The following is a 19,299-nucleotide window of genomic DNA, read 5'->3' as shown; positions in this document are numbered from 1 at the left end:
CAGTAAGGTAGGATATGAGGTTATGTACGGTGATAGGATGTGAAGTGTGATCAATGTGACTTTTAATCCAGCAGCTAATGATCAGCACTTTCTGAGATGCATCTATGTTCGATGTTACATGAGGAATTTGAATTTGCAACTCAGTGTTTAAAAGGTTAATTTTGAATCCTGAGACCAAATAAAATGTAGTTTCCCTATTTAGCTTCCCTTTCTGAGAGGTGGGTGCGTAACTCTGAAGCTGTCGTACACAGTGACACCCAGAGTAGCAAGACTTCTTGGACAGAATCGTAATTGTGCTTATGGAACTATTCAACCATCGGTTGACACAGCACAGAAGAACATTCGGCCTCCTGAACCCTCACTGGCGCTTTTGAGGACCTATCCATTTAGTTGATCCCACAGCTAACTCAAAAGTTGTTTTCCTCTTGAAAATGAAATGAAAACTTTAACCACCTTCCGTGCCTACAATTTCACAGCATCCAGGACTCTCTGCCTATTGTGAAAATTTCATGTACATTTTTAACTCCAGAAGGAATGGCCTTAACGTTTCCTTGATTCACATTTTTAAAACTCCATCAATATAATCTACAAAGATAATCGTTTCCTTGCAAATTGAAATCCTGCAGATAAAAACCAAAACAGATTAAAAAGTAAACTACAAAAGTACTTGATGCAAGTAAAACCGATTCATTGTGAATCGTCATTGTGACATTGTGAAAATGTCACCAAAATCTTTACACAGAGATTAAATATGTTCAGAAAAGCTTTCATTGCCTTAACAATAGCAAATGAGAAGCAGGATCATCAATTACGATATTCTGACCCTGCCCAGTATTGAAACCAAAATCACACATTCTACTGCCAATAGCCTTGAGCAAAACACACCCTATAAAAGTCTTGCACCTTTCGGGAAGGGATCAGAGAGTTGAAGCAACTGCTGACAATTCACTTTTACTGTCGAGTGAAGCTATCAGAAGAGAGAAATGGCTTCAGTTTTACCAGTGCTCCTTTTTTGCCTGCTCCTTCAATGTACACCAACCTATTCTGAAAGTCCTTGCATGATTGCGAATGGAACCAGCAGTAGCCAATTCAACCTAACCGTTGATCCGAGTGTTTACATGCCAAATACAGAGTATAATGGTGAGTACCTGTCACATTTTACCAAAGGCAATTTTCTCTTCTGTATAGTCAGTCCAAATTCTGAAGGATAATGCTAATATGCAGTTTTCTATCTTTAAAAAGTCAAGAACAGAAATTAAAGTAGTTAAACTTTGTTTTTCCCCATTCAATATATCGCACAATCTTTACATGTGTTAAAACCATTTGGGAAACAAGTATATTGTTCCCAAGCCTTGGTGCTTAATAAGTTATCGTAACTAGTAGCCTGCAGAAATAGGTGGTTAAATGGTTAGGTGTAGGTTAAATCTGGTGTGACTAAAAGGTATTATAACACTGTTGCCTGAATCTCATTTAAACTGTACACAATCAGCGTTTTACATACTTTCGGCGATCTAAAGTCAGCATCCTTCCAGTTCATAAGTTCATATGCTATAGGAGCAGAATTAAGCCATTCGGCCCATCGAGTCTGCTCTGCCATTCTATCATGGCTGATATGTTCCTCATCTGCTACCTACAAAGTTACAGATCAAATTAATTTAGTTTTAATCATCATTCTATAAGGAGTATGTTTTATCTATGTTTGAAGTTAAGTCTGATTATTATGTAGAACTCAATGTTAAGTTAATTTACTAAATGACATTCCAAATTTTATATAAGTATGTGGCGCACTCTTAAGTTCACTTCTTCGCTCGTACCACACTTCTATCTTGAAGAGGTTGCCAAGAGATCTACAGCCTCGCATCAATGGTTCTCTAGTTAGTCAACCCCATTTGCCATAGAATCATAGAATCACAGAATGCCTACAGTGCAGAAGGAGGCCATCCAGCCCAACGAGTCTGCATCGACCTGTGAAAGAGCCCCCTACCCAGGCCCCACTTCCCAAAAACCTAACCTGTGCATCCCTGAACAGTAAGGGGCAATTTAGCATGGCTAATCCACCTAACCTGCTCATCTTTGGACTGTGGGAGGAAACCGAAGCACCCGGAGGAAACCCATGCAGAAACAGGAAGAACGTACAAACTTCACACAGACAGTGACCCAAGGCCGGAATTGAACCAGTGTCACTGGCGCAGTGAGAGAGCAGTGCTAACCACTGTGCCGCCCTCATCATGCCAGTGGAAGCTGTGGGGCGTGATTTAACGGAAATGAAATAGAGTCCCATGTTGAGCACGTTTATCCGGGTGTTAGTCGACACCGGCTACGCCAAGAATGACCCTGCTATTAAACGGGACTCTGCGAGAAATGCTCCACCGAGGTCGCACCCAGTTCCATTTCCTACACTAACAAACCCCGCTCACCAGTGCAGGAAGAGATTGCGCCCCAATCTCAAGACCCCCCCACCGTGGCCTCCGGAACCACCACCCCCCTTGATTCGGGAATACAATATGACCTATACTTATGTATGTGCAACTCTGGGACACAGATTCAAGAGTTTGTTCTTTTTTTTTAATAAGTGTTTTTACAGGGCAGCACGGTGGCGCAATGGTTTAGCCCTGCTGCCTCACGGCGCCAATGTCCCAGGTTCGATTCTGGGTCACTGTCCGTGTGGAGTTGCACATTCTCCCCGGTTTTGCCCCCACAACCCAAAAATGTGCAGACTAGGTGGATTGGCCATGCTACATTGTCCCTTAATTGGAAAGAATGAATTGGGTACTCGAATTTTTTTAAAATAAGTGTTTTTACTAATGATTTTTAAGTTATACAACACAAAGGCAATTGTGAACATACATTGAAAACAACAGAAAAGAAAAGAAATAAAGAGACAAATTATATATGCATCGGTTGTCTTTGGCTAATTACATTGTTTGTGGCTTCTTGTTTTGTGTTCTTCAATGGGTGCTTATTCCCAGCAGTTCCCCAACCTTCCTCCCCCCCATCCCCCCTTTCCTCTCAATCCCACCCCCCCTCCTAATTGTCCGGTATGCCCTCCTTCCTCTTCAGCTCCTTTATCTTGTTCCTGTATGATTGGTGTAATGGTGCACCTTTTGTTATTTACTGACAGGGCCGGCCCAAGGTACCGGCAACTCGGGCAGTCGCCCGGGGCGCCATGTGCTAGGGGGCGCCAGAGACTCGGATCCCGCGCATGCGCAGTTGGGCCAGTGCCAACCAGCGCATGCGCGGTGGCCGCCCTCCCCCAGGGCGGCCCCCTCCGTCCGCCCCCCCTCCGTCCGCCCCCCCTCCGTCCGCCCCCCCCTCCGTCCGCCCCCCCCCCCTCCGTCCGCCCCCGCCCGCCCCTCGGCCCCGCCCGCCGCCTCGGCCCGGCCACCCCCCCGGCGCCTCGGCCCCGCCCCCCCACCGCCTCGGCCCCCCCCCGCCTCCTCGCCCCCCCGCCGCCTCGGCCCCGCCCCCCCCGCCGCCTCGGCCCCCCCCCCCCACCGCCTCGGCCCCACCCCCCCCTCACCCCCCCCTCGCCCCCCCCTCGGCCCCGCCCCCCCACTCGGCCCCTCCCCACTCGCCCCCCCCTGGCCCCCCTCCTCGCCCCCCCCGCCCCCCCCTCGGCCCCGCCCCCCCACTCGGCCCCCACCCCCTCGGCCCCGCCCCCCCTCGGCCCAGCCCCCCGCCCCCGGCCCCCCCGCCCCACCCCGGCTCCGCCCCCCCCCCGAAGGGTGCTGAAGTTCTGCTTGCCCGGAGCGCCAGCAACCCTAGGGCCGGCGCTGTTTGCTGAGCCTGGTTGGGCTCCATGTTTTCTTTGTTCCCTCCCCTCCCCCCTTTTTATTGGCATACATTGTGGCTTTCAGCTATTTCTGGTTTACTGGCTGTTGGCTGCAAACGGGTCTTGGAACAACTGAGTGAATGGCTCCCAGGTTTTGTGGAAGCTTCCTTCAGATCCCCGGATGGCAAATTTGATTTTATCCTTCTGGCAAATTTCCAATAGGTCGGATAGCCAGTTTACAGCTTTGGGTGAGGCTGCTGATCGCCAGCCGAGCAGGATTCTCCGGCAGGCAATTAGGAAGGCAAAGGCAAGGGCATCGGCCCTCCTCCCCATGAAGAGATCTGGCTGTTCTAAGACCCTGAAGACAGCCACTCTCAGGCATGGCTCCACCCTCATCCCCACCACCTTGGACATTGCCTCAAAGAAGGCTGTCCAGAACCCGACGAGACTGGGGCAAGACTAGAACATGTGGGCGTGGTTGGCCAGCCCTTCTTGGAAATGTTCACATTTATCCTCCACCTCCGGGAAGGACCTGTACATTCGGGTTCTAATTAAGTGGCTCTGTGTACCACCTTCAGATGTATTAGGCTTGCACAAGTGGAGGTGGAGTTGACCATATGCAGTGCTTCACTCCAGAGTCCCCACCCTATTTCAAACCCTAAGTCTTCCTCCCATATTTCTCTTATCTCATCCAGTTGTGTGTTTGCCCCCTTAGCAGTAACTCATACAGGTCACCGCAGTTCCCCTTACCTAAGATATCCATATCTAGTAGGTCCTCTAGCAACTCCTGTTGCGGTGGTCATGGGTATGTCCTTGTTCCCCTACGGAGGATGTTTGTGACCTGCATATATCTTAGTTCGTTCCGCCCTGTCAGCGGGAACTTCTCTTAGTTCCTCAAGCGTTGTCAGTCTGTTGTCTGTGTAGCAGTCCCTAACTGTCAGCCTCCTTTGTCCTGTCTCCACCTTTTGAAGGTGGCGTCCATTGTCGCGGGCGTGAACCTCTACTTATTGCAGGTGGGGTTCTTAATGGACAATTTGATTAGTCCAAAGTACTGTTACAGTTGGTTCTAGGACTGGAGAGTTGCTATCACTTGACTGTTGAGTGTTTGAGGTGGGGATGGGAGCAGCACCATGGCCAAGGCCCGGAAGGAGTCTCCCTGCAGGAGCTCACCTCCATATATATCCACTTAGCTTCTGGCTCTTTTATCCAACCCTTTACCCCATCTACAGTTGCTGCCCGAAGGTAATATTGCAGGTTTGGGACTGCTGGACCCCCATGTTCCTCCTTCTGTGCAGCACCTTCTTGGGGATCCTTGAGTGTTTGTGTGTTCCCCCCCACACCCCCACCCCACACACACACATACACACAATCATCGTGATCTGTTTTTCTAATGAGTTTACGAAGGCCTTGGGGATGTACATTGGAAAGAATCTGAAAAGGAAGAGGAACATGGTCAGTACGTTCATCTTGATCGTTTGCGCTCTCCAGGCCACGGAGAGTGGGAGTGTATCCCACCTCTGCAGGTCCTTTTTTATTTCTTCCACCAGACTGATCAAGTTCCATTTGTAGGTCTCTGTCCAGTCATGAGCGATTTGGATCCCTAGGTAGCGGAATTTATGCTGGGCCTGTTTAAATGGCAATCCTTCCAGTTCTGGCCCTCTCCCTTGTGAGAGGGGCAGAATGAATTGGGTACTCTAAATTTAAAAAAAACATTGTCATGGATGGCAATCAGAAGCAAGAACATGAAGAGGAAAGGAATAGAGGTGAAAAGGCAATAACGGGAAGGTTTTTTTGTGAACTAGGTTAGACTAGCTAGAACAATGGGCGGGATTCTTCCCTACCGGGCGGGGCGGGCTGTACCGGCGCCAAGGAGTGGCATGAGCCACTCCAGCGTTGGGCCGCACGGAAGGTGTGGAATCCTCTGCACCTCCAGGGGCTAGGCCGGAGCCGGTGGGGTTGGCGCAGTGCCAACCAGCACCGAAGGGCCTCCGCCGGCCGGCGCGAGTTGGCGCATGAGCAGGAGCGCCAGCATGTGCTGCCGTTATCCCAGCGCATGCACAGGGGGGTTCTTCTCTGCGGCGGCCATGGCGGAGGTTAACAGCATCCGGCTCAGAGGGAAAGAGTGTACCCACGGCACAAGCTCGCCCACGGATCGGTGGGCCCCAATCGCGGGTCAGGCCACCGTGGGGGCACCCGCCGGGGCCAGATCCCCCAAGCCCCCCCCCCCCCCCCCCCCCCCCCCCGAGGACTCTGCAGGCCGCCCATAGAGCCAGGTCCCGCCGGTAAGTACCTGGTTTGATTTACGCCGACGGGACCGGCCAAAAAGGGCGGCCACTCGGCCCATCACGGGCCGGAGAATCGCCGGTGGGGGAGGACACTGCCAACGGCCCCCGACTGGCGTGGCGCGATTCCCGGCCCCGCCAAAACCCCGGCACCAGGGAATTCGGCAGCCGGCGGCGGGGCGGAATTCACGCCGCCCCCTCGGCGATTCTCCGACCCTGCGGGGGCCGGAGAATCCCGCCCATGGGTTTGCTTCTGTGTTGTAGATTTGACAGAATGTAATTCTCTGAACCGTAATTTAATTTATTTTCTTTTGTTAACCGTTGTGACTGAAGCTGATGGGGGCGAGTTTTATCTGACACATTATCGAACATTTTCAGCATTCAATTATATCTTTCCCAGCCTAAAGGACAACGGGAAGGAACTTGGATGTTATCTTGATTTACTGGGATGACTTTTGAATAAATGTGAAGCAATTTATATGAATTTTAAATGTAGATTTGGGGAAGGACGGTGGCGCAGCGATTAGCACTGCTGCCTCACCGCGCCAATGACCCGGGCTTGATCCCTGCCCCGGGGCTTGTTCATTCTTCCCGTCTCTGCGTGGATCTCACCCCCACAACCCAAAAAGATGCGCAGGATAGGTGGATTGGCCACTTTAAATTGCCCCTCAATTGGAAAAACTAATAATTCGGTACTCTAAATTAAAAAGAAAATAAATGTAGGTTTTGTTGACCATATTTTGTCCCCTTTCATGGATTTTAAAGCCTTGTTATATGAACGTAGCACCTCTCCCTCACCATAAATATCCATTATTATTGTATTAAAAATGACTCATTCACTGGATTAAAAACTTGTTTGGGTGTGACATTGAGCCATATAGATCATGAGTGTCCCAAGTAGCATGCAATTCATACTAAATCAGATTACGTCAGTCATGATGGCAGGCAGGACATCGGGGGCTGGAGTTCCAGTTCCCCTCCCCCGTGTTACTCAGGAGCGCGCCTTTCGCTGCCTTCACGCCGCTTGTCAATGGAATTTCCCATTGATGCCGCCAAGAATCCCATGGGTGGGAGGGCACGGCCGGCAGGAAAAGTGAATCGCAACGGCCAGAGAATTCCGTCCCAGAACTGATTTCAAGACATCCCTGCCGGGAATTCAGTTAAACCCGGGAGCGTCTATAACCTTAATCACCTTAGAAACGCTCACTCCTTCTTCGAATGAAGAGTGGCCATTTAGGCAAAAGGCATCAAGTGTCTAATGTTATCTGCAAAGACCACATCCTGCAACTGCAGAAACACTCGGCTGGTCAGTTTTGATTGATCTGAAACACAGAAAGAGAGGCTATTTGTCTCTTCACAGATGCTGCCCAGCCTGCCCAGGATGTTCAGCATTTTCTCTTCTTATTTCAGGTTTCCAGCACGCAGATACAATCATCTTTCCTTTTGTAAAATGCATCGTCACAAGCTTAGCATATCCTTCAAATTTCAAAAGAAAAAATGTAACTAGATGGCATGTTTTGTATGAAGCTGTAGCTGTGAATATCTTCATCTCTGCGCAGGTATTTATTGTCAGTGTTGCTGCTTTCTCCTAGTTAGCATTTCAGGAATTCAAACTCAGGTTCGAGTGGCTCTATCAGCTGTGATGAACGGCAGCAGCATTGGTTCTTGGATGGATAATTCATCAATGTGTCAGGGCATTGATGAGAACAGAGAAACGTCAATGAAGTACGTCTGGACCTCACCTGGATACCCTGCAAACGATGTGAAAATTGGGTATGCCTTTAAAAATAAATGTATTCCAGCTTTTCATCCAATTCCCATCACAGGTTCTCACATATGCTGCACGCTATTGTCATAGGAATATCATGTGTATCACACATGAGGTTTTATCAATCTGTACAAGGAATGGAAAACATTGTGCACGACCGCTGTACTTGTGCAAGATACGAGACCAGTTCCTTAATCATCTGCTTCCATATTCTGAACTATAGAATCATAGAATCACTACAGTGCAGAAAGAGGCCATTTGGCACATCGAGTCTGCAGTACCTCTGAAAAAGCTCCCTACCAAGGCCCACTCTCCCACCTTTGTCCTGTAACCCCACCTAACCTTTGGACACCAAGGAGCAATTTAGCATGGCCTATCCACCCAACCTGCACATCTTTGGACATTAAGGGGCAATTTAGCATGGCCTGTCCACCTGACCTGCATATCTTTGGACTGCTGGGAGGGATCCGGAGTGCCCGGAGGAAACCCACAAAGACTTGGGGAGAACATACAAACTGCACACAGTCACCCAATGTCAGAATCGAACCCGGGTCCCTGGCACTATGAGGCAGCAGTACTAAGCACTGTGCCACCGCGCTGTCCTATCATCTAACTGGATGACCTACAGTCAAATTACCCATTGTTAGTCACTTTGTCAGCTATTTGAAAATTATACCTATTTGGTGGCACCATACCCCACTGTAATTTAGCACTTTCAAAGGGAGAATTAAAGGTGGGTGATAAAAAAACAGTTCCTACCTCACGCAATACTTGTTAAGATGAATATGCATCATGTTCCAAATCAAGATTTCAGAACAGTTGCCCTCATTGCACAAAGGGAATCATCCCTTCCCTCACAAAATAGGTTTGCATACCGATACCAACTGAGGATAATGAGACCCAACCATTGAAACCCAAAATAGGAGAAGGAGGAAAAACTTTGAAAATTGCAGTTAATTTAAAGGACTCAGTTCAGGTCACTTCATAGTACCATTTCAATGTGGGCCTTCCTTGACAATATATCAAATCTTAACAAGATTTTAAAATGCTGTACAAACCAAATGAGGCAGAAAATGTATCCACAATGAACCTCGTCATCGAGATTTAATTCTCAGTGTTGTATCGAATCCTTGAATATGAATTGAGTCATGTGATATCAAGTATTTATGATTTTTATTTCTTTCTATTCTGTTCCAGAGCATACGTCAAGGCATCTAATGAGACATATTTTCTCCAGTACAGCTTCAAGAGTTGTAAGTCTTATCATTAGGTGTTGGAAAGCAATGGTTGATGGGTAATTAGATTGATCAATATAGCTTTATGAGAAAGTTTCTTTATATATTTAACATTATGCAAGATTTCACTTCCTACGCTTACTGTTGACTTCACAACAATTTTGCCTAGAAGCTCACACCTTCATCATTCTGGTAAACTTTGAAGATTAGGATCCTCGCATAAGGTCCCACTTGTTGGCAGATCACACCTCGCTTGAAACTTGAATAAGTATCAGGTTGTTGAATCTCATTCCTGATATCAATGGGGTTGGATTTGGAAATATTGTGTTCCATTGCATGTGCTGTTATGCTGTTGGACCCACACATTGAATTCCTTGGGCTGGATTCTCCGTTTTGGGGACTAAATCCCCACGCACGCCGTCAGGAAAACTGTGGTCTTTTACCGCAGGAAAACTGGTGCCAAAAGGCCACAGGTTCCCCATTTTGCTGGGGGCTAGCAGGCAGCCATCGTAGAGCTCACAGCTCCAGCTGCCCAAACCACCCCCAGCACTTTCGGGTCTGAGGCTGTGCATGTGCACGGCGGTAACCAGCAGCGGCCGTGCCGTGCTCCATGGAGGACTCAGATCACGGGACCGGAACCTGCAAAGTAGTGCTCCGCATCGGTCGCTCACGTGTCCCGGACCGCCAGCCCACATTGCCCCCTGCCCCGAATGAAGCCCCCCCTGCCCACCGATCGGCCCTCCCCCGACTGTGACTGCCCTGGACTGAGTCTGCAGCCGCCACATAAGGATCACGGATGGTGTGAACACACATGAGCCACGCCATCGGGATTTCGGCCGGTCGGCAATGGAGCATCGCGGGGCTGGCCTCAGGCAATGGCCTGAGGCAGTGGATGCCCGGCGCAGCGTACTCCACGAGTACGCCGATTTTCAGGGGGTGGATAATTTAAAAACCGGCGCCACTCCCGATTTCGGCACCAAAACAGATTCTCTGCCCCATCGCCGAACGCAATTCCGGCGTCGGGGAGCGGAGAATCCAACCCCTTATTTCAATCACTCCATTACAAACTGTGATAATCAAAAGGAAAGTCAGCTCTTATACTATAACAAGCTTCTCTGTTCCCGTAGGGCTGTATGTTTGGTGACCTGAGAGCAAATCGCTTATTTTCAAAATTATGAGGGGTCTAGATAGCGTGGTCAGGAAAATAAACTGCTTCCCCTAGCAGAGAGTCCAATTACCAGGGGACATAGATTTAAGGTGATTGGTTTAAAATTATTTGGATCGGCACCTGAAGTGCTGTAACTTGCAAGACTACAAACCAGGTGCTGGAAAATGGGGTGAAAATTAGTATCTTTTTTTCTCTCTCTCTGGTTTGGCCAATGCCAAACACAATGGGATGAATCTGGATCAGTAGGTAATCCCATGCATTCTGACGTCATTGCTCATAAATACCCAAGGCCTTCATGATACTCTATCTCCAGATGTAGTTTGCACAGTCTGGGTTCAAGGCTCCTGATATTATTCATGTTAAAGTGATTCCAATCTCAATTCTCTTTCCCCACCGAGTAATGCACTAAGGCAGACTTTAATCTGTGTCTGTAACTAGGTCACAGGTCATTACTTGATGGTTAAGTTGTAGTAGATGGGTGCTTTTGCTGTTTCTTGAAAGTTTTCATAGGGCTCTCTCTTGCTGCCTGTGGTTTATTGCGATGATTTAGACTTAAATGTAGGGAGCACGATTAAGAATTTTGATATTCGTGTGAAAATTAGCTGTGTGATGGATGGTGATGAAAAAAGCTACAGCCTACAGGAAGATTCAAATTCAATCCAGAGAAATGTGATGCAATGCATTTGGGGAGGACAAACGAGGCAAGAATTCTTTTTGTTTGTTTATTCTTTCATGGGATGTGGGTGTCACTGGACATCATTAGACTTTTTATTCCATATTATTTTTAATTGAATTCAAATTCTATCATGCTTTGAGTTGGGATTCAACCCCAGGTCCCCAGACGATTATGCAGGGTCTCTGGATTACTAGTTCAGTGACAATATCACTGCGCCACAATGACTGATAGGATACTGTGAAGGAACATAGGGACCTTGGAGTATATGTCAACAGATCCCAGAATGCAGCAGGAAAGTGTCGAAAATGATGGCCATGAAGGCATAAGGGATACTTTTGTTCATTGGCTGTGGCCTAGAGTGAAAAAGAAGGAAGGTTAGGACAATATTCAGGCATTGGCTGATACATGATAAGTAATATTCACACCACACAAGTTCCAAGAATTGACTATCTCCAACAAGAGAGAATCTAACCGTCTCCCTTTAACATTCAATGGCATTACCATTGTTGAATCCCTCACTACCAATGGCCTCAGGGTTACCATTGACCAGGTTCGGAAGTGTCATATAAATACCGTGGCCACAAGAGAATGTCTGGGGCTGTTGATTCTGCAATGAATAATTCATCTCCAAAGTTCCCAAAGCCTGCACACATTCATAAGTCAGGAATGTGATACCTGGATGCGTGCCGGCAACTGCAGCAACACCCAAGAGGCTGGGTACCATCCAGGACAAAGAAACCTGCTTGGCTGGTACCTCACCCAGCACCTTAAAATTTCACTTCCTCCACCACCAACCACTGTTGCAGCAGTGCACAAGATGCACTGCAGCGAATGACTAAGGGTGCTTTGGCAGCACCTTCCAAATCGGAGACCTCTGCTACCTAGAATGACAGCAGATGCAAGTTGCTGTCCAAACCACTCACCATCCTGAGTTCCTTCACTGTGCTGGGTCAAAATTCTGGAACCAGCTTCCAAATAGCACCTTGGTATTTCTACACCACAGGACCTGCTGCGGTTCAAGAAGGAGGCTCACCAATATATTCTCAAGCACAATTAGGAATGGGCAGTAATGCTGGTTTAGCCAGTGACACCCACACCCCTGCGAAAGAATAAAAAATATATTGGAACTGTATAAAATGCTAGTTACGTGACAGCTAGACTACTGTGTAAATTCCATTCCCAACATTATAGGAAGGGTTGTGATTACAGTAGCGAAGGTACAGTGGTGATATACAAAGATTTTGCCAGGAATGGAGAATATTATCAATGAGGAAATATTGGAAATGCTGGTTGTATTTTCTTTTGAATGAGATGCTAAAGTGAGAGTTAATTAAGGTGTACAAAATTATGAGGAGCCTAAAGACAGTGGTTTTAAAGGATTTATTTATGTTAGCAGAGGTAAATAACCAAGGGGGCATATAATTGGCAGAAGTGATCCAGGCATTAAAGACCCTCCCTCCTGCGCCAACTTTGAGTCACATGTTCATCTGCCCTATTCTCCTGTTTCTGTAATCACAAGCATGTGGCACCGGGAGTAATCAAGAGATTACAACCTTTGAGGTCCCGCTTTTTTTACATGCTGCCCAATGCCCTAAACTCGTGTTGCAAGACATCATCCTTCATTTTACCTGTATCGTTGGTACCAATGTGCAGCAAGAGCTTGACTTGCCACCCGCTCCCTTTGGATGCTCTGCAGCTATACAGTGACATCCCTGACCCTGACAACAGGTAGGCAACACATCATCCTGGGGGCCCACATCTGCAGCCGCAGGAACAGAAATACCTGGAAAATACTTAAAATCAAATAATATCAATCACTCTCGGGCCCTTCTTCCCTGGCCCTTGCTACTACAGAATATCTCTCTCAGTCTGTCCGCTTCATGACGATGCATGGGAGCCACTTATTCCTGGATCAGGTCACTAGTCTGTCACCTGGGGCTTACAGCTTGAGGGACATTGCACCACATCGAACATAGCCACACTCACATGTGCACACAGGCAAACGAATGGGCAATTTAGCGTAGCCAATCCACCTTAGGCCTGTGTAGGGAAAGCGGAGCACCAGAAACCCAGGCAGACATGGGAAGAACATGCACACTCCACACAGACAGACACCAGGTTGTAATTCAATCCGGTTCCCTGACACTGTTTGGTACCACAGGATATAACCCTTACAAACTACAGGCCACAAAATAACAAATAAGAAGCGATAAAACTTTTGATTCCAGATGTCAACTCAGGAGCTCCAAACTCCAAGTAACACTTTGCTCTCACTCTCACTCTTTCTCACATTCCTTTATCCTCATGGCTCTGCTCTCACTCTCACTCTTTCTCACATTCCTTTATCCTCATGGCTCTGCTCTCACTCTCACTCTTTCTCACATTCCTTTATCCTCCTGGCTCCACTCTCACTCTCACTCTTTCTCACACTCCTTTATCATCCTGGCTCCACTCTCACTTTTTCTCACACTCCTTTATCCTCCTGGCTCCGCTCTCACTCTATCTCTCACTCTTTCTCACACTCCTTTATCATCCTGGCTCCACTCTCACTCTCACTCTTTCTCACACTCCTTTATCATCCTGGCTCCACTCTCACTCTTTCTCACACTCCTTTATCCTCATGGCTCCACTCTCACTCTCACTATTTCTCACACTCCTTTATCCTCCTGGCTCCACTCTCACTCTCACTCTGTCTCACACTCCTTTATCCTTCTGGCTCCACTCTCACTCTCACTCTTTCTCACACTCCTTTATCCTCATGGCTCCACTCTCACTCTCACTCTTTCTCACACTCCTTTATCCTCATGGCTCCACTCTCACTCTCACTCTTTCTCACATTCCTTTATCCTCATGGCTCTGCTCTCACTCTCACTCTTTCTCACACTCCTTTATCCTCCTGGCTCCACTAACTCATTCTTTCTCACACTCCTTTATCCCCCTGGCTCCGCTCTCACTCTCACTCTTTCTCACACTCCTTCATCCTCCTGGCTCTGCTCTCACTCTCATTCTTTCTCACACTCCTTTATCCTCCTGGCTCTGCTCTCACTCTCACTCTTTCTCACACTCCTTTATCCCCCTGGCTCTGCTCTCACTCTCACTCTTTCTCACACTCCTTTATCATCCTGGCTCTGCTCTCACTCTCACTCTTTCTCACACTCCTTCATCCTCCTGGCTCTGCTCTCACTCTCACTCTTTCTCACACTCCTTCATCCTCCTGGCTCTGCTCTCACACTCATTCTTTCTCACACTCCTTTATCCTCCTGGCTCCACTCTCACTCTCACTCTTTCTCACACTCCTTCATCCTCCTGGCTCTGCTCTCACTCTCACTCTTTCTCACACTCCTTTATCATCCTGGCTCTGCTCTCACTCTCACTCTTTCTCACACTCCATTATCCCCCTGGCTCTGCTCTCACTCTCACTCTTTCTCACACTCCTTTATCCCCCTGGCTCTGCTCTCACTCTCACTCTTTCTCACACTCCTTTATCCTCATGGCTCTGCTCTCACTCTCACTCTTTCTCACACTCCTTCATCCTCCTGGCTGCACTCTCACTCTCACTCTTTCTCACACTCCTTTATCCTCCTGGCTCTGCTCTCACTCTCACTCTTTCTCACACTCCTTTATCCCCCTGGCTCTGCTCTCACTCTCACTCTTTCTCACACTCCTTTATCATCCTGGCTCTGCTCTCACTCTCACTCTTTCTCACACTCCTTCATCCTCCTGGCTCTGCTCTCTCTCATTCTTTCTCACACTCCTTTATCCCCCTGGCTCCGCTCTCACTCTCACTCTTTCTCACACTCCTTTATCCCCCTGGCTCTGCTCTCACTCTCACTCTTTCTCACACCTTCATCCTCCTGACTGCGCTCTCACTCTCACTCTTTCTCACACTCCTTTATCCTCCTGGCTCTGCTCTCACTCTCACTCTTTCTCACACTCCTTTATCCTCATGGCTCTGCTCTCACTCTCACTCTTTCTCACACTCCTTTATCCTCATGGCTCTGCTCTCACTCTCACTCTTTCTCACACTCCTTTATCCTCCTGGCTCCACTCTCACTCTCACTCTTTCTCACACTCCTTTATCCTCATGGCTCTGCTCTCACTCTCACTCTTTCTCACACTCCTTTATCATCCTGGCTGCACTCTCACTCTCACTCTTTCTCACACTCCTTTATCATCCTGGCTGCACTCTCACTCTCACTCTTTCTCACACTCCTTTATCATCCTGGCTCCACTCTCACTTTTTCTCACACTCCTTTATCCTCCTGGCTCCGCTCTCACTCTCACTCTCACTCATTCTCACACTCCTTTATCATCCTGGCTCCACTCTCACTCTTTCTCACACTCCTTTATCATCCTGGCTCCACTCTCACTCTTTCTAACACTCCTTTATCCTCCTGGCTCCGCTCTCACTCTCACTCTCACTCTTTCTCACACTCCTTTATCCTCCTGACTGCTCTCACTCTCACTCTTTCTCACACTCCTTTATTATCCCGGCTCCGCTCTCACTCTCACTCTTTCTCACACTCCTTCATCCTCCTGGCTCTGCTCTCACTCTCACTCTTTCTCACACTCCTCTATCCTCCTGGCTCCACTCTCACTCTCACTCTTTCTCACACTCCTTTATCCTCCTGGCTCTGCTCTCACTCTCACTCTTTCTCACAATCCTTTATCATCCTGACTGCGCTCTCACTCTCACTCTTTCTCACACTCCTTTATCATCCTGGCTTTGCTCTCACTCTTTCTCACACTCCTTTATCCTCCTGGCTCCACTCTCACTCTCACTCTTTCTCACACTCCTTTATCATCCTGGCTTTGCTCTCACTCTTTCTCACACTCCTTTATCCTCCTGGCTCCGTTCTCACTCTTTCTTGCGCTCTTATATCTCCCCCGCTCCGCTCTCAGTCTCGCTCTTTCTCATGCTCTTGTATTTTCCTGGCTCTACTACTGGTGGAATACACCTCATAGCTCCACGTTAAAACTCTGCAGACTGCTGACTGACACCACACCTCCTCTAAAATCATGCCTCGTCAATCTTTGTCACCACCATCCCCAATTGCCACCATCAATCTCCATCCTTCTTGCCAACATAACCCTTATTTCCAATCAGCGGAAACTGTCCCACTCTGAGCCATTCCCATTCTGCAGATGCCTCACCCCCACGCCAGTACACTCCTGCACCACTGCTTCCCTTTTGCCTCCCTTTCCTGCTGTCTGGATGGACTGAGGTCCATGCCTGATCATCTCCTGTGAGCATCCATAAACTATCTGCACCTTGAGCATATCTATTTGCAGACCATCGCTGGGAATTTCTGGTCCTGTCACGAGCTGGGAAAAGTTTGGGAGGCATCCAAATGTCCATTGACTTCCAGTGAGAATTTACAGCCCTGATGGCAGAACAGAAAAATCCCAGCTCATATTCCCGTTGCATACAAATTTTAGGTTAGATTCAACTTCTCGGTCCAGAATCAGTGAGAGGACCAAATATTCCCCCCCCCCCCCCTCCCCCTGTAACATTACTTCAAAAGTAACGTGCGCTGCATTTATTCTCTACACATATTGAAAGACCAGAAAATTAATTATCTTGCACTGAACTAATAAAATGAGGTTTACTGCGGTATTATCACTCTTTCCCTTCAGGGATCTGAAAGTAACTCAGAGCTTCAGTTGAGATATCCCTGGGAGTTTGGTAATATTTACAGGGAATAGTTGGTGATATTTTTACGGTGGTTTTCCAAACCGAAATGCAGGGGCTGGTTTAGCACAGTGGGCCAAACAGTTGGCTTGTAATGCAGAACAAGGCCAGCAGCGCGGGTTCATTTCCCGTACCGACCTCCCTGAACAGGCGCCGAAATGTGGCGACGAGGTCATTTTCACAGTAGCTTCATTGAAGCCCACTTGTGACAATAAGCCATTACTATTAGATATCTTGAAAATCTACTGCTGTACATATCACCAATATCTAGCTATTGAGTGACAAACATAGAAGTTCAAAGGACCACTTGTGAGGAACACAAGCCGATGTAATATCCATGTCAATATTTTTGTCACGACTAGCAATGTCTTCAATGGATACTGAGGGACTCATGACTAACGTTGCATATTCATATACTTCATACTTTATAAATTCGCAACTGAGGGGCAGCTTCACAACGCCAGGGTCCCAGGTTCGATTCCCGGTTTGGGTCACTGTGCGAAGTCTGCACATTCTCCCCGTGTCTGCGTGAGTTATCTCCGGTTTCCTCCCACAAGTCCCGAAAGACGTGCTGTTAGGTCATTTGGATATTATGAACTCTCCCTCTGTGTACCCGAACAGGCGCCGGAATGTAGCGACGACGGGCTTTTCACAGGAACTTCATTGCAAGCCTACTTGTGACAATAAAGATTATTATTATTAATATAAATGTAATATCGTCACAGATTTTAAAACGTGTTTTGCCAAATATCTTCTGAGTTAAAGACTGACGAGTTAAAATCCCACTTCTGGGTAGGGATTCTCCCCTACCCGGTGGGGCAGGGGGTCCCGTCGTGTCGGAGTGGCGTGAACCACTCCGGCATCGGGCCGCCCTAAAGGTGCGGAATTCTCCGCACCTTTAGGGGCCAAGCCCTCACATTGAGGGGCTAGGCCGGCGTCGGAGTGGTTCCCACTCCGCCAGCTGGCGTGAACGGCCTTTGGCGCCACGCCAGCCGGGGCCGAAAGGACTTCGCCGGCCGGTGTATGTCCGTGCATGCACCGGAGCATCAGCGGCTGCTGACATCATACCGGCGCATGCGCAGGGGAGGGGGTCTCTTCCGCCTCCGCCATGGTGAAGGCCATGGCGGGGGCGGAAGAAAAAGTGTGCCCTCATGGCACAGGCCCGCCCGCCAATCGGTGGGCCCCGATTGCGGGCCAGGCCACCGTGGGGGCACCCCCCGGGGTCAGATCGTCCTGCGGCCCCCCCAGGACCCCGGAGCCCGCTCGCGCCGGCAATCCCGCCGGTCAGGTAGGTGGTTTAAACCACGCCGGTGGGAAAGGCCTGTCAGCCGTGGGACTTTGGCCCATCGCGGGCCGGAGAATCACCGCGGGGGGGGCCCACCGACTCTAGGGGCGGAAAATTCGGGACACAGTGGGGGCGGGATTGACGCCGGCCCCGGGCGATTCCCGGGCCGGGGGGGGGGGGGGGGGGGGGGGGGGGGGGGGGGGGGTTGGAGAATTCCGTCCCTGATCTCTCCAGCCTGTGAATCCCCTTTGTCAAATCGAATATAAATAACCAAGGATTTGTAAGTGAGCGTGGAAGTGAAATCTCTAGTCCGTAATTAACATAATTGATATCGTAATGAAACTTTATGTATTGTTCAATATAGAAATATTATTTGCTAACTATTCTGGTATTCACACAGCTATGACCACTGCTACACCCAATACCAGTCTGTCCACTGAAAACATGTCTGTCCCAGCTACATCCAATGCCAGTCCAACCTCTGGAGCCATGACCACATCAGCCGCATCCAATGCCAGTCCAATCTCTGGAGCCATGACCACATCAGCCGCATCCAATGCCAGTCCAACCTCTGGAGCCATGACCACCTCAGCCGCATCCAATGCCAGTCCAACCTCTGGAGCCATGACCACATCAGCCGCTTCCAATGCCAGTCCAACCTCTGGAGCCATGACCACATCAGCCGCTTCCAATGCCAGTCCAACCTCTGGAAGGATGACCACCTCAGCCGCATCCAATGCCAGTCCAACCTCTGGAAGGATGACCACTGCTGCTACACGCACTGCCAATGTGACTAATGTCAATGAGGCCACTTCCACCAAACCAATTGCCACTACCACAGCAAATGCCATGAGCACCTTCAAAACATCGAGTGGATTTGGCATTACGCTGGTATTCTTTGTACTTATAGCAGTTCAACAATCACTCTCACAATAAAATGAATCTCATATCCTGTAGAAATGTTCACCTGTATTTACCTGCGAATGTGAGACCCTAAACCAGTTTATGAAATTTTGCTCAGTTCCTGATGTTATATGGTGCAGATCTTTGAAAAGACGTTTGGAAATGCATTTTTTTTTTTGCTTTCTTTAAACAATTACAAATAGACCACAATTACAAATGCTAGCTTCCGTATTTTCCTGTTACAAATTAAAATTGATACAATTTTCATAAATTGAGTGGCATGAAGACGTATGAAACCTTTTGGCCAGGATTCGCCATTGTGAGTCCTCTTTGCTACCAGTACCAGCGAGGACAGAGAACTTGGGGCTGAGCCAAATCTCCCATTCACTGTTGCGGAACGGGAGAATCCCGCTGCCGTGAATGAACAAGGAATTCCCCCGTTATTGCAATTATGAGCAGTACATGTGCTACGCATTTGAAAACTCAGAAGCTGAAATTCTCCGGCCATTGGGATTCTC

At 48.5% G+C, this 19,299-nt stretch overlaps 1 protein-coding gene across 1 annotated transcript; it reads left to right on the top strand.

Moving 5' to 3' along the window:
- Positions 1-901: 901 nt before the first annotated feature.
- Positions 902-19,052, top strand: LOC119954261 (secreted protein C-like). The gene is made up of 4 exons (XM_038779345.1): positions 902-1,140; positions 7,647-7,827; positions 9,020-9,075; positions 18,279-19,052. Exons 1-4 carry the CDS (start codon positions 984-986, stop codon positions 18,812-18,814), a joined length of 930 nt encoding a protein of 309 aa, XP_038635273.1. The 5' UTR covers positions 902-983; the 3' UTR covers positions 18,815-19,052.
- The last annotated feature ends 247 nt before the right edge of the window (positions 19,053-19,299 follow it).

The sequence above is a fragment of the Scyliorhinus canicula genome, chromosome 19 (assembly GCF_902713615.1).
Source record: "Scyliorhinus canicula chromosome 19, sScyCan1.1, whole genome shotgun sequence".
Classification (NCBI taxonomy): domain Eukaryota; kingdom Metazoa; phylum Chordata; class Chondrichthyes; order Carcharhiniformes; family Scyliorhinidae; genus Scyliorhinus; species Scyliorhinus canicula.
The sequence above is the reverse complement of the archived record's forward strand: the minus strand, read 5'-3'. Positions and strand labels throughout refer to the sequence as shown.